The 22,259-nt window shown below is 37.8% G+C and overlaps 2 protein-coding genes across 4 annotated transcripts; both read left to right on the top strand.

Annotated features, from left to right (window-relative positions):
- The first annotated feature begins 239 nt into the window (after positions 1–239).
- On the top strand, positions 240–5,947 carry LOC117296742 (monocarboxylate transporter 5-like). The gene is made up of 4 exons (XM_033779786.1): positions 240–308; positions 2,795–2,938; positions 3,223–4,374; positions 4,756–5,947. The coding sequence occupies exons 1-4, from the start codon at positions 278–280 to the stop codon at positions 5,547–5,549; spliced, it is 2,121 nt and encodes a 706-aa protein (XP_033635677.1). The 5' UTR covers positions 240–277; the 3' UTR covers positions 5,550–5,947.
- On the top strand, positions 660–22,217 carry LOC117296825 (protein downstream neighbor of Son-like). 3 transcript variants are annotated; one of them, XM_033779895.1, is made up of 11 exons: positions 660–723; positions 14,431–14,814; positions 16,113–16,247; positions 16,614–16,781; positions 17,260–17,384; positions 17,506–17,559; positions 17,797–17,975; positions 18,613–18,754; positions 19,271–19,435; positions 19,704–19,899; positions 20,437–22,217. In XM_033779895.1, exons 2-11 carry the CDS (start codon positions 14,443–14,445, stop codon positions 20,764–20,766), a joined length of 1,866 nt encoding a protein of 621 aa, XP_033635786.1. In that variant the 5' UTR covers positions 660–723; positions 14,431–14,442; the 3' UTR covers positions 20,767–22,217. The 3 variants fall into 3 exon arrangements, with proteins under 3 accessions (XP_033635786.1, XP_033635784.1, XP_033635785.1); XM_033779893.1 differs by lacking the exon at positions 660–723 and adding an exon at positions 13,189–13,277; XM_033779894.1 differs by lacking the exon at positions 660–723 and adding an exon at positions 13,452–13,583.
- Positions 22,218–22,259: the final 42 nt, after the last annotated feature.

The following is a 22,259-nucleotide window of genomic DNA, read 5'->3' on the forward strand; positions in this document are numbered from 1 at the left end:
TAAACTGAGAATGACTTAAAGCAGGTAATACATAACGTTTGAGGGCATGAACATTTTAAAGCGCATCCGGGGATCTTCTCTTGCAAGCCTATTATAATGTTTGCTTTCCTTTGGTTGGTAATCCTGTTTTTTTTACCAAAGAAAATTTTCATTGCTGAGCACATTTTTGTGCTTTAGCAGCTCTATGAAATTGGGTCCTGATGGTCGGCCCGCGGCGGCAACGCACACACGCAGGGAAGTGAAACGTGCTCAAGGCAAAACAACAAACAGTATTAATATGATAAGGTTTTTTTATTGCCAGTCTGCAGGTATGTAAATAAAGTCTAGGCTTTCTATTTACGAAGATGTAAGATTGGTTAGATTATAAACAACAATAAGGTACAAGGTTATCTAACTCATCCCTCCTGCTTCCTTTTATTGCAGAGTTTTACTTTTTGATTTGCAAAGTTGGAATTTTGTATGTTCATTTACTTGCTGTGTAAATAGTAATAAACATTCGCATTAAACAAAAAATAATAAAACGGGAAGGAATGTTGTAATATGCGATTGCACCACTGAGGTTATGCAATAAACCAGTCAGGCGTGACCGGGGCGTGCACCACGCAAGTCCTTGCCACGCCAGTCGTATTCCTGAAACCATGCTGAAACCAACCTGTCTGCTTGTGTGTCTCCTAGAGCTCCTCCAAACCCCCAGGCTTCAGAGCGGTGCGACTCACCTATCCGGTAAATATCCGAATGTTGCTATAATAGCGCCATTCACAACACTACTACATGTAAAGCATGGAGAAGGTACAGCCGTGGTTATTAGCATATAGCTCCATCTTTATCAACAATCGAAAACCACAATTTCCCCAATATTCCAATTTATGGGTCAACTACATCGAGCGTACCCATACAGCCAGCTATATGGTGTTAAAAGTTCTTATTGTTTTTCGGATAACTTTCCGTATGGCGCCACCACTTTTTCACTCATTTTTACAAAAAGGGATATATCAATCAGGTAAATTAGATACTATATTATTTTATTTCGAATGAAAAAGTGGTGGCGCCATACGGAAACTTTTCCTCAGATTTTTGCCCCAAACATTCAAAAACAAATTTTTGGAGTGAATGGTATTTTAAAGAGTATCACCCGCCTAACGAAAAAAAGTGTAACTTTTACTTTTAATGGGCAGGAAACATGACAAAAATTTCAAAAAGTTTCCTAATTTTGAGCACTTTATTTCAAAATAGAATTTTTTGTTTATGTTAAATCAAAATTAATTTGTGGGTCAAATCGGCAAAAAATCTGACATAGCTTCTTAAAGGCAGCGGACACTATTGGTTATTGTCAAAGATTAGCCAAATCTGACATAGCATCTTTAAATGAAAATTTTGTAAGTATTTACATTACATTACAAAAGATGAAAGACAAAATAGCACAAACCAAGTTTCATTAAAAGTGTGTTGTTGTTTTGTAAACATAAATTTCAGGACTTCGATATGTTGTGCCTATTATCCATTATGAAAGTGCCTTTTGTTTGCTATCGTTCGGCCTTCCTCGTTATGTCTGCGACTCATAAAAATGCCCAAGTCAACATCGAACCCATGGCCAAACAAGCACAGTGATCTCTCAACTATAGTAACATCAAGTGTACATATTGTGAAATAAAACCTTAACGAAAACGATAACCGGTTTAGTAAGTGTCCGATGCTTAGGGGAGAATATTGCACACAATAAATAAATAACAAATAAGAGATAAAACGCAATAATCTTTTAGACAAACTAAGCATCCTCATGTGCGAGTCGGAACCAGACAAATCTGGATCTCAAGTAATACCACAATCCCAAACAACAGAAGAAGATCGATTGAAATTAATTTGTTCCAGTATAAAGTAGGTCTACGTCTCGCTAATGCCTATTTAGTCTCATCTAACCAGACACACAACATCTAGTGTTTTCAGCAGTGTAGTCGGAGCAGTGTTATAAAGTTATTCTACTTTTAATTCAGCCTGGGATCAATACATCAAATTTGAAATAAACGGGTTGATTTATTTAAAAATATATAGACATGGTCACTAAAAACGACCCAGACATTAAGGAAACATCTTTGAAGTCTGTTTCACTGGAACCGCCACCTGAGCCTCCCGATTCGGGCTGGGCTTGGGTAGTTCTTGCCGGCGGTTTCTTTACAGAAGCTCTGCTAATTGGGTTTCTAGCGTCCGTTTCTGTGTACGTTTATGTGTGGATGGAGCACTTCGATGCAAGTGCTGCCGAAACGAGCCTCGTTGTTTCACTTTGTTCCTTCGTAATGGGCGTCATGAGTGAGTATCTTTAAAAATAATACTTTATGTCATTATTTTGCGTCTTAAAAATGCATCATTTTTAAGGCTTTTCTAAAAAATGGGTTTTCAGAATCACAAAAGTGTTGATCAATATTACAGCATCTCGAGATATCAAACAATGTCAATATTGCTCATGGCCAGGCACTTATCACCATAAGCGGGTTCTGTCGAAATACTTCTCGTCATTTGCATTTTTATGAGATGATAATATTTTTCATTCATTTTTTTTTTTTTTAAGTTACTGTTAATAACCGCTCTTCTAAAAATGTTTCTTTCGTTTTCAGAATTTACAAAAGTGTTGATCAAACTGATTTAGCATATTCTCGAGATATCTAATCATGTCAATATTGCTTATTGGCCTGGCACCAATTACTATAAGCGGGTTTCTGCCCGAAATTATTTTACGCCATTTGCATTTCATTCCTGTAAGCTATAAATAATAATATGTGCATTTTGATGACTTTAACAGGTCCGGTGGCAGGCGCATCTTGTTCCAAATTTGGTTCCCGTGCAACGGCAATGATTGGCGGCGTTTTGACAACAACAGGGATGCTCATTTCCTCACAAGCTACGGACATCCTATTCCTCATCTTTAGTCTTGGTATTTTTACCGGTTAGTGATGATTTCGTGCACGTATTTATATTTTACGATAAACAAACTGATCAGCCAAACGCCTCCATTACGTATAGTTGAAAAAATTGGTGTCGATTTATGTCTCAAACTTGTATCGAGAAAACTCATTATTAATTCTCTTTGCGTTATACACCTGGGTTTTTTTTTTTAAGTTACATTATTTTGTGTGACCTAATTTGCACATACTGATACAATTTTTTTTTTACACGTTGAATAGAATTATCACTTTTCTAAACGAAATAACTTTGTTTTGGTTACAACAGGAATTGGAATAAGTCTGTCCTTCAACCCGGTTTTCGTCTCACTTGGGATGTACTTCAATAAACGGCTGAAATTAGCGTTTGGCTTGGCAGCAACTGGTGTGGCTACTGGGCAACTGGTGTTTCCACCTTTATATAACTATCTTATTGACCAATACGGATGGAGAGGGTCTATGATGATTTTAGCCGCTGTGACGTTTCACTCAGTTGCTGCTGGCGCCCTCATCCGACCACTGAAGACCAGAAAAGTTAAAGGATCATCTAAAAACAAACGACTTTCAACTAAATCTAATAATATTAAACTTGAGGAGACCCACTTTGGTAATCTAAATAACAATGAGGGGAAAGATGAAGTTGGAACCGACGGTCATTTAAAGATCAATTCCTCACTCGAAACACCTGCTGCACATGGATTAGACACAGATGAAGTTTTCATGACAAGAAATGATGTCCCGAGTGACAATAAGGACGACTCACACTCTTTGGTCTCTAGTTTAGAGGTAGGATTTTCTGCCATGGAGAATAGATACTGGAACAACTTCATCATAGCAAAACTAGAACATTCACACGAGGAGCGGTTTGTGAATGCCGCACAGGACTCCTTCACCCAATTACCAAAATATGTGCCTTTCTGCAGTCGAGTAAGGATACATCTCAGGAAAACTCCGACATTCATAAACAAATACTTTTGTCTTTCAAGTCTCCTCTGTAATCGCATGTTTGTTATTGAAATGATTATTTCTGCATTGCATGGTTATGGATGGGCTTCGACTACATATCACACGGTTGCACGAGCTGAGTCTGTTGGGATTGGAACCGATGCAGCTGCATTGCTTCTAACATTTGTAGGAGTTGGCAGCTTAATTGGCAGGATCAACATCGGCTGGATACTGGACAAGAATTTCCTTCGGGTCGAATTCAGTTACTGCTGGGCTTTATTCATCTGCTCTATATCAACTTATGTTACGCCGATTGTTGTAGGATACTGGCTGTTATCAGTGATGTATATACTTCAAGGGATGTCTTGTGGTGCAGCAATGGTTATGATCATGCTGCTCCCTCGAATTTTCGTGAAACCAGAGGAAATCACTGCGTCCATGGCATTGGTGATGTTCGCTTGGGGTATTGGCGAAATATCTGGTGGCTTTATGGCAGGTTTGTGCAAAGTTTTGATTTGGTAAAATCTGCTAACTATAAAAAATATTGTTGCAGTCTCTTTTAAACTTAAAAAAGCAAAAAGCAACATTCCTTTTATGACTTAATTTATAAGCTGCAATGACAACAAGTTTATCAAAACTTGAAGTTAGAATAATTTCACTTTTGATAACATTCTGATCGATCACACGATATTGCAACAATGTAAGTTGAGATAAAGGTTTCGACGCCATATGATCATCTCTATCTAATTGACGGGAAATGCATGAGTATCAGAACCATGACTTTTAGTTTGATGTTATACTGCGTATGTACAATTAGAACATTACACGTTTTCCTCTCATTTGTAATCGCTTTTATTTTGATTTCTTTTTATTATAGGGTATTTTTATGACTCGCTTGGAAGTTACGACTACTCATTTTATGCCGCTGGAACAGCAATGGCCATCGCATCATTGCTGACACTTGTTTTATACTTCTTGCAAAGAGCGATTGAAAAAAGACGTCACTCACCAGCAAAAGATGACAACGTCGACTTTGTCGAAGCTGGATTGAACACGATGGATGCCGAAGATGAAGATACCAAAGCGAGTTTCGAGGATGGAGGTGTTGGTAATCCAAGTTTCTTCACCACAGAACATTTGGCTTTGGGAAATGTACAGTATGGATATGAAAAAAGTGGAACAATTTTGTCTGAGCGTAAAAAAACGAGCGAAGATAATGAATGTACAAATCTGAAAAGTTACCTTGGCAAGATAGTGCCTGAAGAGAAAGTGAGAGAAGTTGAAATAGTTTGTTCTTACAGTCAAGATGAGTCTGACGAACTAGACAGTACCAACTTAACTATGTGTGTTAAAGATGTGACCATTGAAATAGGTTCAGAATATGATTTTGTTGAAGACAGAAGTTGTCACAATGATAACAATTGTGCGCAGAGTGATGATACCATACACTCGACTCATAAACCTAAACTTGAAATTGAAAATAATACTGACAACACACTGCCTACCAAAGAGTCTAATTGCTCACAAGGCTTAAGCTTTTATGGAAAAGATCTGTCACAATCTTCAACAAAATCAGATTCTGAACTAAGTGAGGATTCAGGCATTGATAACCCCATGTACTCTTCGGATTTTCCAAAAGAACAGAACGCTACTATAATAACGCAAACTTAACTTAGGATTAGTTTAGGGTAAATTACAGACACGAAAGAGAACACATTTAACTTCACTTGCAAACTTTAGTTCCAGACCTGCGATAGACGCGAACATTATGTACAATTTATGGCATAAAATTGTATCATTTAGCGATTACTTTCAGTCAATAATATTTACCGATTGTCTCAACTCTTATTTACATTCACGGTCCTTAAAACCAATAATATCTTAAATCTGCTGTTAGTTTCGATTATCTGCATAGTGCATTGTGTGATGGGTTGTTTGTATCAAAAGAAATGCTTACTTAACTTTATTTTTGAAATAGTATGCAGTTTGTTGCCTGACGTTTTTATGTTGAGTCTTCAGCGCCCAGGCTTCCCATTTAGACATTTTGAAAGTTGTAAACATGATCGATGTGCCTGAAAATAGTAAATGTGTTGTTTCATAATAGCATCGTAGATAATGAATATTAAATAACAGTGTTTTTAAAGTTTTATGTTTTACTTATGTGGTAGGGGCCTACAGTCATTTCGTTTCAGGATAAATAAATATTAATCTCAATAAAAAAATGTCGACTTTTTAAACAACACACGCAAATGTTATTTAGGGATTTATGTGTAAAAACATGTTGTTACTCTATCCATGGATTGTGTAAGCATTTGAGCCATAAATAGATCAGTATCGAGAACTTTCACAGCAAATATGTAAATATTGTCGTTGCAAAGTCCAATGACATTTATGGCACATTCAACCCTTTGTTAACCTCGCATAATACCACTCGAAATTAGCCAGATAAGAGTTTTGTGCGGCTGGTGACTTGGTGATAGTAATTTCCAAACAGCTATATTCCTATAAGTTATTTGGAGGACAGTCTCATTGATGATACACCAGTTCAAACTGGTTTTAACGAGAGTTCTATTTGCTGTGACTTTATGGAGGGGCAGAGTACAATTTTTAGTCTGGTAATGACATCAAGCTTACGCCACATATCCAAATACATTCAACGAGTCTTATCAAAAAGAAAACCTAATATCCAACTCGAACTTTCAATGGTTAAGCTACTGCAGTTTTCATCAAACAGAATTACTAAATACAAAATACTTAGTTGGAACCAGAAAATTCTGGCTCAATATTGTTTTGACGTTGAACTTCTTGATACAATGCTTCCCCAGGCCTCATACACAATATTATTGCCATTATCAATTTCTGGCTCAAACAATGAACATCTGACTCGAGCAATGAACATTCAAACTTAGTTTTCTTGCAGCCTGTTATCAAACAATTAGGATTATTTTCAAAAGAGAATAAGACAATGAAAGAATCAGAAAACTGTGCGAGTGGGTCAGAAACGGATGATGCAAAGAAAATGGCCGATACAATTGAAAGAAATAAAAAGAGGGAAGATTGCAAGTCTGCGGACCCGAAGACTAACCGAAAGAAAATAGACTCGGGCTGGGCTTGGGTTGTCCTTCTAGGCGGATTTATCTTGCAATTTACGGTGCTTGGATTCATTGCTTCGGTGTCTGTGTATGTGTTTGTTTGGATGGAGCATTTCGACGGCAGTGCTGCAGAAACAAGTCTCGTCATCTCGATTTGTTCGTTCATGCTCGGTGTTTTGAGTAAGTATATTTTGGAATAAACACTAGATTTGTTTTAGTCAGTGCTTTTTGTATACTCGATTGTTTTTTATTTAACTATCACTTTCAAAGAGTTTTGAAGAATAGTTTGTAGAATTTGTGTTGTTTATTATAGGAGTCATAATTCAATGTCATTCGTGGTGCTAAGAATCTTCCAATAAAACTCTTAATTTCTTTCCTTCGTACTACAATCTAATTTATGTGAGGTTTTCCCACATTTTTAGGCTTTATGTAAATCATTACTTTCCATTGGTTAGATTGGGATGTGTTGGGTGGATTTTGGTGACGCAAAAGAAAGTTGAAACACAATTAAAAAAAGAAAAAAGACAAAAAACCTACAACAAACACCCCAACAAAGAAAGAAAGAAACAAAGAATTCAAGAGCTAAATGCATGTAAGGTTAAACCGTTCATTCTTCTTTTTCCAATCAAGGTCCGTTAGCCGGGTCAATGTGTACGAGGTATGGTCCCCGTCCGGCAGCGATGTTTGGCGGCTTCGTGGCATCGCTCGGGATGCTGATAGCCTCGCAATCGACTGATATTCTTTTCTTAATTATAACTCTGGGAGTTTTCACAGGTGAGTGCAATTAAATTTAGACTATTGAAAAAAATTCATCTTGATCCACGTCTTACAATAATTTTCACAATCTTGCTATAATTGATTTGCATAAACAGTGTTTTGGCTAAAAAAAAATATCAATAGAATTTTCGATTTTTTATTTCGCTGAGTATATATACATGCGATCATAAATGTGGAATTTTCAAAGTAGGGTATAAAGGAACAACCTAGCTCCCATGTGTTTATACTGTATGTAATGGTGATCCTATTTTGTTTTATTCTGCACAGCATTTGGGATGAGCATGTGCATCAACTCTACCTTCGCAGTTCTGGGCCAGTATTTCAATAAGCGTTTGACCGTTGCATTTGGCATAGCATCAGCTGGAGTCAGTATCGGCCAGTTAGTATTCCCACCACTTTACACCTATCTCATCGATCAGTACGGATGGAGGGGATCCCTCATGATTGTATCAGCAATCTCACTTCATGCAATTCCTGCAGGTGCCCTCTTTCGGCCACTTCAATCCAAAAAGCATAAAACAACCCCTAAGAAAACGCGCCAGTCTGGTAAGAAACTTGAAGATGTACTGAACGAAGTAGCAGCTCCAAACAGTGAGGGCACTGTCAAGGATTTCGAGAACGCAAAGACATTTGAAAGAGGAGTTTCGTTTTGTAATCCATCAGTTTTTGGACGGGAAAATTTCACACTTTACCCACACAGACCGAGTACAAATCTTGTTGATGGGTCAATATTTGAGGCTGACTCGGGTGTTGTATCAATGACAACGATGGATGATACTAATACTGATAGGAGCGGGATTGAAAGCATGGACTCTGAATCTTCAGAAGGAGATTTCCCCATTATTGAGAACAATTATTGGAGCCCATTCATCCTAACAGCCATCGAAAATCCAAACAATGATCAGATCCGAGAGCAAGAAGACTCTATCCGTCCGATAATTTCCTCTGAATTCGTTTTCCCCGTCGTAAAGGAAAAATCCCGTGAAGTAAATCGTTTCATAATTAAGTCTTCCAAACTTCTTCGCAACCCTAGTTTTGTCTTGATGCTCTTTGTGGCTCTGGCGCATGGCTTCGGGTGGGCATCAACTACGTACCATCTAGTATCTCGTGCTGAGTCTGTCGGTATCAAATCAACCCAGTCTGCATTGCTGTTGACCCTTATGGGCGGTGGGAGCTCCATAGGTAGACTTAACATCGGCTGGATTGTGGATAAGGGGTTTCTCCGGCCTGAAGTCGGCTACTCTGTCGCCCTAACAATATGTGCTGCAGCAACTTTCATAACTCCACTAATGACAGTTTTCGGCATTTTGGCATTTGTGGCAGTGATTCATGGGCTATCCAGCGGTGCCGCCTCTGTGACCATTATGCTGCTCCCTCGAATCGTTGCAGCAAAACCATCGCAAATTACTACCGTGACAGCGCTGCTTCTGTTTGCTTGGGGTGTTGGTGAAATCACTGGTGGTGCATTAGCAGGTTAGTACGAACAGAGGCAGTTAATGACATTCTGTTTTTATTGTTCTCTTTTTCTAATTTGTATTAGTGCCTGTATTTCCTTCTCCATGGTGTCACTAAACGTCAGCTTTTCCCCATTTATGACCCCACCCAAATTATTTGCATGATAATTTATGATATTATTTTATATAGGTTGGTTTTACGATGCTCTTGGAAGCTATGACTACTCCTTTTATTCCGCCGGGTCCATGATGATGGCAGGTGCATCGTTAGCACTAGTTATCTACTTCCTCCAGCAAGTAAAGAAGAAACAACAACAACGCGCCATTGAAGCAGAAGTTGAGAAAGTGGAGGAACTCGAATTCGGCCATAATAAACTTCATCTTGACGATGGAGGAAGAGTTAATCCCATATTTTTTATGAGGGAAGAATGTGAGTTAGAAAATAAGAGCTATCATGAAATCGAGAGCATGGGTGGGAGTGGGACAATTCAAAACCAAAGGATAGAGGGAGTGGAGAGTGAAAGTATTTGTGAGAGGAATCAACACCAACGCACATGTGAAGACGATAACCTTAAAAGACAATTAGATGAATGCAATGCTGTCAAGGATTATTATAATGGGACTGAAAGCGCTGTCCAAGTGTACACAGAAGATGATTTTCCTATTGCTAATTCAGGAATTGGATCATGTTTTAAAGATAATATCGACAAAAACAATGAATATGAAAAAACAGATCAGGAAAATCAAAATAGTTTTAATACCATTATGGCCCCTCATTTCACCATGAATGATAATTGTCCATCAGTCAAACATGATGAACTCCAAAGTATTTCTGCTTGCAAAGAAATTACATCTTTTGATGGCAAACAAATAAGAAGTATCATCTCAGAATCTGAACCCATCTCTGATAATGATGAGAATGGTGAGGAATCTGGGATTATGAATCCAGTCTATTTTGCCCCTAGTCAAGAGTGGTCGCTTGATGAAACACAAACCGAGGGTTATAATGGCGACCATGAAAGCATTAGCAACAGTGAAAATGAAGACACATTTGGGGTTTCAAACCCAGGATACATTGATGATACTGAACAATCATATGAACAAGAAATTACTTACCTGTGAGTAAAGACTCAATAAGAGAGAGAGAGAGAGAGAGAGAGAGGAGAGAGAGAGGGGGGGGGGGGGGGGGGAGAGAGAGAGAGAGAGAGAGAGAGAGAGTTTAAACAAGATTTAGCGCTTCATAACAGACATTCTTCATCTCTGTAAAGAAAGAAAAAAAGAAAAAAACTGTAAACAACAACAAAATTAATTTATAAGTTTTTAAGGAGGTCTCAAGAGTAAACAAATGTTTGCTGGGTAAAAGGCGTTATGAGTTATAACTTTTAAACTAAAACAAAAATAAAATTTTTATCTAAATTCAACCTGCTTTCAGTATTTAGAAGCTGAAAGTTATATTGTTCGTTTGTTTATTTATTAGCAACACACACAATTTTTGTTTTGCTGGCCTGGAATTTCAATTTTGAGAGGGAGTGCACGGCCCATTTTAATTTTAATTCAAGGGCACTTCCATTAAAACAATCTTAAAGTCTATGGGAAACCTTTGAAGTGCACCAAGGTCATGGCCTCTGTATAATTCCAGGTCAGGCACTGTTATGTTCTGATTTTTCTTACAAAATATTTTAAAAAGATAAAAGCACAATGAACTTTTAAAATGATTAGACATTTGCAAAGTGTCCTAATTTTGTTGTGATAAATATTATGAAAAATCTCCCATATGAGATTTGATTCCCCTCAAACTTAGGGAGTCTACACGCTTATTACAAATCCTGTATTTATCAGCATACGTCTATTCTTTTAAAAAATTACTGTTTAAAGCCATTGGACCCTTTCGGTTCAGAAAAAAAAAAAAAAAAATTCACAGATTTACAAATAACTTACAGGGTTTACAATGGTGAAAGACTTCTCTTGAAATATTATTCCATGAAATGCTTTAATTTGTGAGAAAACAGCAAAACAATATAAATTCTCGTTAACGAGAATTACGGATTTATTTGAAACACATGTCATGACACGGCGAAACGCGCGGAAACAAGGGTGGGTTTTCCGTTGTTTTCTCCCGACTCCGATGACCGATTGAGCCTAAATTTTCACAGGTTTGTTATTTGATATAGAAGTTGTGATACACAAAGTGTGGGCCTTGGACAACACTGTTTACCGAAAGGGTCCAATGGCTTTAAGTGTGACTGTTTAATAATAAATGTCAGTCATAGAAAATAGTGTTACTCTTGTAAAACTTTAAGTCCAAAGTCCATTAACAATTCTGCACTGACCTTTGGTTGGAAACATAAAAGGCTTCAGTCCATTTCATTTACAACATTCCATTGACTTAATTATTTGTCATTTTGTTCAGCAGAATCATTATTGTATTTTTTCTCTTTTGGTGTAGCTAAAAAAGGGGCCTTGGATTTTATTGGCAAGCTTGGACCTTATTGCACTTTCAAAACTTTCTACTAATGAAAATTACTTTGACAAAACAGTTTGGCCGGTGTCGCATGCAATTATGTCCTCTATGCAATACTGTCCGGAGGACATTATTGCATATGCAATAATGTCCGCCGGACAGTTTGGCATATGCAATCGTGTCCACCGGACGCTGCTGCATAATGCAATTGTGTCCGTCCGGACGTATTTGCATGTAGTTGTGTCCGCCATCGTGCAAAACCGTCCCTGCAGTAAATTAAACGCCCTTGGTCGACGGAACACGTTCGCCATTTTTTTTTTACAATGTCATGAATGCCATGGGAGATGTTCGGCCGTGGTGTATTCGCTGCAATCATAATACATGCACGCTATGCTTACGCGCGCACATACATGTTGTACAGTCATCATGAACATGTCCACTGGACGGTTTTTGCATAGCCCGGACACGATTGCATATGCAAAAGTGTCCGGATCGGACAGTATTGCATGGCTGACACAATTGCATCTGACAACGGCCTTGCCTTTAGTTTACACAAAAATGAGGTTTACTTTAAATAATTGACATTTTGAGCAATCTAATATTGATAAATAAAGGGTTTTAAAACAGTAGTATCAATGATTGGTAGCCTCTTACCAGTTGTTTTTCAAAATGTCATTACATGACGCTTGAACTTTGAAAACAGACAAAAAGGAAAACTGGTGAAAGAAGGACAAGTCTAGTGCAGTTAGTTTCCTAAATTAAAAAAATGCAAAAATGGGCTTAATTAAATTACAGACAGTGGAGTGCTACTCAGGAGCGCATAGTTTTGGGTAGCGTTAGGCTAATTTAAGTTATTCAGTTAAAGATTTAGAATAATTTCACCGGTAACTTCACGTTTTTTACTTTCTAAATTCTTGGCATGTGTTTGGCCGGCCCACCAAAATAAAATAAAACAACACAAAAACATTCACTTGAATTGAATGAAATCCTCTTCACTTTGCGCGTGTTCTAGTACATGATATATTATGTTAATAATTGATATTTTAACTAAGTCTTTATGTATTTAATGAGTATAAATTGGAAGTCACAAATAAAGACTTTAATGAATATTCAACAAGCATTCAAAAACTACACAGGCCGGCTATAGGCTAGGCGCAGGACGTAGACGACGACGACGTAATTCGGAAAACTGCGCTGAAAGTTCTCATGGAAATTGAACATATTGATTGGTTTCAATCTACCACGTGACAAATGAGACTCATCCACTTTTAAATGGGTAATCGCGGGAGGTGAAGTATCTAACTTGATTCATACAAATACAAATAACTCCATAAAGATATGAGTTATAATTAATGTTTTTAATATAGTTTATATTTAAAGCAATTTTTTGTCTATAAATACTGATTACTTCATAATACATTAAATCTACAACTAGTTTGTTAATATTGTTCACCGATTGTGAATTAGTTTTTCCTTATATTTTGTTAAGCAAAACATGTGCTGTTGTTTACAAGCTTTGTGTACGAGTTAAACTGAACAGAGTCTGGACACCAGACATTCAGACAGCCGCGATATTTGACCAGTAAAAAGCAAAATCTCCACACCGAATTATCAGGTAAACTTTCACATTTGATTGAAGTTTGCTTGTTTGAATGTGTGTTTGTTTGAATGATATTAAGGGATATATAAACACCAAGCTGGCAATAGCCAATTTCTTTCACAAACATAGGTTTATTTATTTTAAATAACGTCTACTCTACCGCCGGGCTACACAACACACATCAAGAAATTGTGATTCGTTAACTACCGTAGAGGGACGACGAAGTCAGCAGTTAGCTGGGGGATTCGAACCCACAACCTTGTGATTGCAAGTCTTGCAGTCCAACCACTTGACGACCACGGTGACTGTACGGGATCCACTGTACGTATGGAGATATCAGAATTAAACTGCTATGTTTTATATTTACAGAGTTAAGCTTTCAGTGAACCCCTTCCTTCTGTTTTCTGACAAAAACACTCACTCAGCTTATTCATTTATTTAATTTGATATAAAACAAAACTTTGTTTGTGAAACCAACTGAAATCGGTGACTGTGTAATGTGTAGTTTGTGACTAGACTGTGAGTGAGTCAGTGTGACTGTGAGGGGCGACTTTTGAGAGGGGGCGACTTCATAATTGAGTGGCGACTTTGTTAGGGGCAACTTTGTAGTGGGCGACTTTGCTGGGGCGAGTTTGGAATACTGGCATTAAAAAATTAAAAAATCCACTTAATAAGCGATTGATTGAGCCGGATGTTGGCAAAAACTGAACCCCGCTCTCTGGGACACATTACATTTTTTTGATGTCATTAGTTGCAATAATCGTAACCCTCCATCCATCCTCCCGTTGGCGTTGGTCGGAGAAGACCAGGAGGAAAGAGGGTTACCATTATCGCAACTAACATGAAATAGGCATAGCAAGCAGGTTCAGACTGTGCACTAACAATTTTGTTAACCCACCCCGCCATGCCCACCAGATAACCGAGTGGTACAAATAAAAATAGCACATTAGCAGGGAATTGTGTTGTAATTTTGTTTCCATGCTCAACGCTCACCTCCAGTAGTTGCGATGATCATAACCCTGCACATCTTTTCGACGGTGGTAGATGATGGAGGGTTATGATTAGTGCCTAGTTATGATTATCGCAACTACACAAATATCCAGGTGGCAGCATTGTGAAAGTGTTGTTAATATCATAACCCTCCAGTTTTTATTTGATGTTTGTGTAGTTTGTTATCACTATGGCCGACCAAACCAATGTTGCCAACTCTCCTGCTTGGAAGAAACCTTCTGATATTATGAAAGTACGTCTGAAGAAACAACGGGCCAGCAGTGTGGATAGCTTCCAAGCTCTTAAAAACAAAACAGTACCAAGGAACAGATTCTCAAGCAGTGAGGACGAAAGAAACAATAGGCATGGAAAGAGGAGGAACCCGTTTGGTCAGGATGGTGCACCTCCAGCACGGCGCAGAGTCTCACAAAAAAGCATCGATGATGAAAAGGTTATTGAGCAAGAAAGTGAGCCTGGCTTGAAGAGAGGGGACTCAAGAGAGGAGGAGAGTGGTACAGAAGGCGTCAGTTTGTTTCAGGCTTTAGACTCCGAGAATACTAAGGTTTGATATTATTTCTTTCAAATATCAAAATCATTATTTAGTCATGAAGCAAAACATTTGAAACTAAAACTGAACTGGATGCTTGGAACCAGGAAACTCTAGACTCCATGAACAAATTAGTATGCTCTGGCAAACTAAACATCTTCTCTGTGTACTCCAATGTAGTATGACTAACCACATCGCAAGCATAGTCAGTTGAGTTTGACTTGCTTTGGTGTATTTCCGTAAGGTTATTAATTAAAGTGACATATTCTCAAGTAACCTCAAATGTGTAAATCATGTTAACTTCTATACTTTTGTTACTTTTCATTAGGCCTGGGCGACTAGTGCGACTAGTGTCGTAGTCGCGACTATTGACTGATTAGATAAGTCGCGATTACCATTTTTCAACAACTCGATCAATCATGCCGCCAGGACTACTAAAATAATAATCGCAACGACTAAAATAATTGTCGGAACTACCTGTTTGGTGAACCTATTGTGTCGCTTACAGCTATTCGCGACAACATAATTTACTTTCAAAGCACAATCAGAAATCAGTAACACAATCCTTCAATCCTTCAATCCTTTTAGCTTGATTACTAAATTGCGCCTGCGACAAACATTGCCATAATGCATCTTGAGAATTAAAATTTAGTCAAGACTAGTGTCAAAGTCGCTACTATTTGAGTAGTAAATTTCACTAGTCGCCCAGGCCTACTATTCATGTCCATAAATAAGGGAATCAATATGTGGTGAAGAGGTTTTCAACTAGTGGTTTAATCCCAACGAGGCCAGGTTCTTGATTATTTTACCGAGACGAAGTCAAGTTAAATTATCAAGAACCAGGCCTCGGCGGGTTTAAACCACTAGTTGAAAACCGATTCAACACACTTTGATTCCCATTCATAAATACCTTATTGGTAAAATAAACATCAACACATTGTGTCAAAAAATTAAATAAATGCAAAAGTTATAATTGTTCAATGATTTCTTTCAACACAACACCCCTCCAGCTATGAAATGGTAAGGCCCTCCGCCACCATCGGGTAAACAACTCCTTCTAATATAAGGGAATGTTGTGCGATCGCACGTATCGCGTGATGTGGCCCAAATGTCCCAGCCGTTGCTCTCGACCAATAGGAATGAAGAAACTGTCCTATAATCACAGGTGCAAGCTAACGTGTCACGCCCATGTTTCATCACTTTTTACTGGTCATAAACAAAGGTTTATACACACCCACGTGACCACTCTCCACCAATAGGAATAGCGAAACTGTCTGAGGTATTTATGAATGTTGTTTTTTGTGTATTTTTAGTCGGTTTTCTCAGAAGAAACACATAAACAAGACACAGCAGAGTACCAGGAAGCATTGAGAGTTGACAGTTCCGTTGAGACAGAAAAGCGCAATGAGAAATCCAACACCGATGAACAAACTGAATCCAATCTATGTGTGAGTACCCTGATATCTAATAAGAAATCGCCTTTGATTTCACAACAGAAATTGAACTAGACTACTGTATTGTTCAGTTTAGTTTAGTGAATTTTTCATTCAATCAGTTAGCTTTGACAATATAATATAGTAGGTTTAAATGATAATGATCAAGTTGTGGAGGTCGCCAAGAAGCAAGCTTGTAGGATGGAGACCCAAAATATTTTAGCATAAGTTGGCACAAAATAGTTCAGTTTTGGGGGGAACCAAGGGACTTGAAGGCAATGGACTCCAATACCTCTCAAGTATTAAGCTTGCATCTGTACAGTGACTGTTTTTTACTTTTGAATAATGTTTTATCATATTGCAATCTCCATTACTTTTCAGACATCTGAATTCTTGCCACTAGATTGGAGCATTAAATCCAGGGTTCGATTTACCTCTCCCTGCCCCTTCAGTTGGAGCGCTCCCCTCAAGACGACTGAGGAGGCTCAAGGACTCTGTTCTTTTGTCAGATGTGAAGATAGGAGAGGCCACCAGAACAGCAAATCAGAGGTATGGAATCCTTTGTCCGCATACTTGCTCCTCTTGCTAAACCATCGTTTATAATGATTATATTTGGTATTTTGTATTTAGGCGAGGCATTTGCTTTTGGGGTCTTCATATTTGTGTGTCTAGGCCTACACGTTGTTACTGACGAATCTGGGTGGTATGACAACCAAAGAGGGAACTAAAGTTCTCATAGACTTACATTGGGTTGAATTTATCTACACCTATTTTATACTTAGCGTGCAAAACCAATGTGTATGTCTAGAAAAAGTCCAAACATTGGAAGAACAAAGAGTCCTTGATTTACCAGGTCAAAAAATTTAAGTGTGCGGGTTGTGTTCATGCCTTCAAATATATTTAAAGATCTTAAATGTTTATCTTGATCTAAAGAGAGTGTGTACATGTAAATTTAGTTTTGCTACCATTATGTTCCATCACATGGATGTTGAACATGTTTGTTTTGTTGAATGTGTCTTGGTTTCAGAATGTCAGGGAAGCACACAGTCAATGGAAAGCTAGACTTCAGCAGTCTGTCATGATGTGGAGCCATCCTCATTTACCATGGATGAAACTGTTCCCGAGAATTGTGTTGCGTTCAAAAGTCACCACGTGAGTTAAACTGACTGAATATAGCACAGAGTGTAAAACTACTCATCATGATTTTTTATATTTTTTATTATCTTATAAAACCATCAATGTAATGTGTTTATTTTATTTTATTTTTTGTCAGCAATTCCTTTGCAGCGAGTGATGAATCAATACAGAAAGAACTGATGGCAAGCTGGTAAGTCCAAGTAGCAGTTTCTCACAGTCACATGTACTCTTAAAACACTTTCAGGTTCTCAGAACTATGGAAAAAGTATCCCACATTATTACATTTGAGTCATTATAGATAACTTGCGCCCTAGCAACAGCATCACACTTCCTCAAGATCATATCCCTCTAAAATACCCCACTGTGTTTTCACAGATAACGGCACATGCAATTCCACTAACACTAATAAATTTGTCCTTTTATGAAGGTCTGAGAGTTTGCGTTCAGTGTTCTATCTATTGAGGTCTGGTGACTGCCCTTATTTCTACCTGTTAGCCCATCAGTATACAGTACTATTCAGGGCAGCAGGAGTAGGTGGAATCAAACACCTTCATGCTCTGTTTACTCCTACTACTAAAGGATTGAGAGAAGCTTTCAAAGAAGAAGGTAAATATGGAGCAAGAGTGGCACTTTCAAAATAACCGTTTTTGTTTTTTTGCTCATTCATGAAAGGTGAAAATAAGCATTGCTTTAAGGTGATCCCTCTCCTACCACTTCCCTGTGGTATGGTAAACATGAGTATGATTCCTGGCTATAGACCCATTGCATATGCATCACACTCTCCAAAAGGAGGCAGCTAGATCATTGGACAATAGCTTTTCTCTGTGCATAAAAACGTGCGCGTGACCTCAGCGTACCGCGTTATGCAAGGGGGAGCTATTCTTACACAATACAGAACGCGCCTCCGAACAATGCGCATTATTTTGGGCGTCAACTCTCTTTTGTGCATGTTGGTATACGATTTTGACACCCAAAATGACACCCAGGATAGGCACGTGGAGTACGCTGGGCGTATTGCGAGGGCTATATGGCACTTGGCAGTTAAAGGTTGAATGGCTTCCGAGGGGCACTCATGTACAAACACATTCACGAAGTAGAGAGACCGTTAACATAAGGGCTAGATTGCTTAGTTGGTAGAGCACCGGCATGTTAATCCATAGGTTGCAGATTCAAGTCCCACTCTAGTCAATTCTAATTTGTTCAACTCCAAATTGCTGTTTTTGTTAACATATGTCTACTGCAGGTATTGAATTCAGTATGCCACTGCTGAAGATGGATGCCCAACAAGAGAAGTCTACAGTTCAAGACCTTGAGGATGAATACAAAGATACAGACAAACAGTCTTCTTCTGTGGAAGGAGAAAAACTTGACACCACAAAATTGGGGTATTTTCAAATTTTCTGCTTCTGCACAAATTAATATGGATAGGACTCACAACTTAGTATTAATGCCAGGCTCAAGCAGAGGGGTCGAATGGTGAAGATTCTGTTTTCTACCTTGTGATGGTTGTCGAATGATTTGCATATTCTGGTAACCGGTTCCAGTCTTTAATACACGGAAACAAATTATACTTGTAGATGTTGAGGCATATGATATTTGATAAGGATAAGTATTATTATTGGAGAATGCCTGCAACATTGGTGTCAGGTACTGGTCAGTGAGAATGATGATGAGACTTTGCTTTATAATAGGTGGGAGTACATTTTCCTATCTTGTAAGGGCTGCTAGTTTAGTTTAGAAAGTATGTTTCTCACAAAACCTGCTGTTTGGATTTCTTTGGATTTGTCCCAGTTTTTGAACATGTTTTACAGTTTGAGGGTCCCAAAGTCAAAGTGGATGGTTGTGTTTAACCATGATGAAATGCCTATTTTCTCACTATTTGTGCTAATTTTCCTTTGCAGTGATACAGCTTTAGATAAGCTGCCGAAAGCAGATGATGAAGACCAAGATGTAGATGATGATGAGCTGGAAATAAGTCAAGATGACGGTGCAGCTTCGTCTTGGCTTCAAAGCATGGGTCTTGATAAGCAGAGTTTCCCCACGCTGGAACCAAGTAAAGTCAACTTGTATCCTTTCAATATCATAATCATTCATGCAACCGGCAGCTTTAATAAAAAATAACCTGACAACAAGGCCAATAGTACAGTTCCCTAATCTATCATTACAGATTAAATGTACAAGTTTTGCATTGCGTTTATAAGTGTGCAACTTTTTGTGTTGTTATTCAGTGAACAGTGCTACAGGATAAAGCCCTTTCCACAATGTTTTGATATTTATGATTTTGTGTGTGTATAGTTGTAGGTTCAATTTGTTTTCCTTAATAAGTATCACCAGCCAACGTGATAATTTAATGAAAGTAGACAACCGGCCCCAGTCTACAGTTCTCATCCAGTCTTCGGATACCCAAGCACTGTACAACTTCCTACTAAACACAAAGACAACAGTAGCTACCACTGGTTCTACAGCAGGAGTTCCACCAACTATACTAGCTCCAGTTGCATTCCAAGGGTCAACACTAAACAGCCATAAGGTACATATCATGTCTTAGTGTTTGTGAAATTCTGTTATTATAAACAACCATACTCCATGTCAAGTTTGGATATACATTTTTTAATTGGAAGTTGCTTCATTAAGTCTATCACATTTATCAGTCCCTACTTGCTTGTAACTTTGGCATGGAACTGTCCACCCAGACTTATTGCACGCACTAACTTGGCTCTCAAATCTCAAGTCTGCTACTTAACAGAGGCAACAAAGGCGATTGCCTCTATGCCCCCTGGTCATTGCCTTGGTGCTCTTGAAATGCTCCAGTAGAAATTTTCAATTTCCTCATAGGGTGCCCTTTACCAAGGAGAAAATGCATTGGTGCCCTTTCAAACACGAAGGATACAGGCTTGATAATATCTAGATAGAATTAGCAGGCATGTGGCCTCATACCAAGCTGTATTGTTCTATATTCAATCATTATCAATTCAAGCCACTGAATTTTTTTGTATGGAGGAAGGGTTTTATGAATTGGGCTGATCAAATTAATGCATTTTTGAATGAATTCTGTTTTTGTTTTTAGTGGAGACCGAATGTGATGAAGCAGGCTGTTGGTAACACCCTCAAAGAATCCTACAGTCTTGAAGTGACTGGTCCACTTCTTCCACACAATGTCTTCAACATATGTCAGCTTCTACAGGAATCTCAGAGTGGAGACTTTGGTGGAAACTTCAGCAGTCATGAACCCACACTACCATTCAGTCAGGTATTTCAAAATAGTGAAGAGAACCTTGAAAACATGAAAAGAGAGTCCGATACTTTTTCAAATTTTCTAGCTGTGAAGGGAGAGGACAGATATGTTAGTGTTGTGAAGGAATTAAACTGTGAAGCCGGAATGTACCAGTGGTTATGACATTTTTTAGTTGAGATGTTCTTTATCAACTGTAAGATGTGTGATGCTAGGGCTGGCCCAGTGTGATTTTACTGCTTTTAATGTGACAAAGGATCCGTTCTGCTGGGCTCAAATGCCTCTGATGGCTGATTGATGTTTGGTCCTCACAATACAATAGAACGGCATTTATATTCAACCTGGAAATCTTTGGATCTAAATGGCTTGTTTTACATAGACCCCTTGTACCATCTGCCCATGGTCTGCCATTTTGGGAATTAAAATGCATGTAAAGATAGCAACGTGAACAGTGACCTGACATCAACAGAATCAGTGATTGTGATGTTCATGTATGCCTCGTATTGGAAAACATTTGGCGTAAGTGCAACACCTATTACATTTTTCCATTGAAATAACAACCCTACATGTAGCTATTATAAATTTATTGATAGAGCTATGCAAGTACATGATAATCATCAGGAGAATATACCTTTCATGTTACAAGTATAATACTTAGGTTGTATGAAAAACATTAGTACCTTCATCATACCTTCTTCAGTACCTTCTTCAAAATATCTTCATATTTTCTCTGTCGCAAATTTTGGAAAAATCCATTCTTCTAAGATATTTTTTTAACATGATTTGTTTTGCATATTTCATCATTCCCTCCATCAGGACATTCAACAAAAACTCTTTGTGTGAAATAGATTTAATGTCATTTTATATAATAGCTCTAAAAATGAATACAAATTTAGCTTTTAAAGTATTTAATAATATGTCTGCTGAAAGCAGTCGAATACTCCAGAGTGTGTGTACTTGTATATTTTAGAATTCTATTTATGTGCCTCGGAGAAGTAAATTTCTTCTTGAATGAGAATTTTTTGTGAAAAAATGAATTTCTAAAATGTTGCTACTTTAAATTGATCAAAACTACTTGATATAAAATAACTGAACAACAAAAACAAGACGAGCATCTACAAAGGTTTGTTTTTCAAATGAATGTTTTTATTTCTTGCTGACCTCATCATCTATCATACATTATAAAACAGTGGTGGGATAGTAGTCATGAGCTTTGCATGAAAACTTTCTCAGGTAAATTTTTTTCTCTGAGCAGAGGCCTTTTCCAGAACTGCATCCTGATAGGCCTATATGTATTGTAATTGAATAAAGTAACTAATATAAAAACTTACATAAGATCGTCTTGATTCATGATTTTATCACAACATTAAAATAATCGCAACATTAAAAAAGAAAAGTTCTTGAGAGATTGTCTAGTGTTTAAAAAGCATTATTTTGTGCAAATAAAAACCATTTCTTCTCACAATCCCGCTTTTCATGCACTAAAGAATACCACACAAAACATTTCCTTTTTATTGAAAGAGTTTTGTATGCACTGTATTGTCTTTATTTAAAGGCAGTGGACACTTTTGGTAATTACTCAAAATAAGTATTAGCATAAAACCTTACTTGGTACGAGTAATGGGGAGAGGTTGAAAGTATAAAACTTTGTGAGAAAC

This window comes from Asterias rubens, chromosome 11 (genome assembly GCF_902459465.1).
Source record: "Asterias rubens chromosome 11, eAstRub1.3, whole genome shotgun sequence".
Classification (NCBI taxonomy): domain Eukaryota; kingdom Metazoa; phylum Echinodermata; class Asteroidea; order Forcipulatida; family Asteriidae; genus Asterias; species Asterias rubens.

Excerpts from the sequence above, each read along its gene's own strand:
- LOC117296742 (XM_033779786.1), top strand. The coding sequence starts at position 278 with ATGATAAGGTTTTTTTATTGCCAGTCTGCAG. Across the intron at positions 309-2,794 it reads TTTTTATTGCCAGTCTGCAG|GTCCGGTGGCAGGCGCATCT; the intron begins GTATGTAAATAA and ends TGACTTTAACAG. Across the intron at positions 4,375-4,755 it reads ATCTGGTGGCTTTATGGCAG|GGTATTTTTATGACTCGCTT; the intron begins GTTTGTGCAAAG and ends TTTTTATTATAG.
- LOC117296825 (XM_033779895.1), top strand. The coding sequence starts at position 14,443 with ATGGCCGACCAAACCAATGTTGCCAACTCTCCTGCTTGGAAGAAACCT. Across the intron at positions 17,560-17,796 it reads AAAGAACTGATGGCAAGCTG|GTCTGAGAGTTTGCGTTCAG; the intron begins GTAAGTCCAAGT and ends CCTTTTATGAAG. Across the intron at positions 17,976-18,612 it reads AGAAGCTTTCAAAGAAGAAG|GTATTGAATTCAGTATGCCA; the intron begins GTAAATATGGAG and ends TGTCTACTGCAG.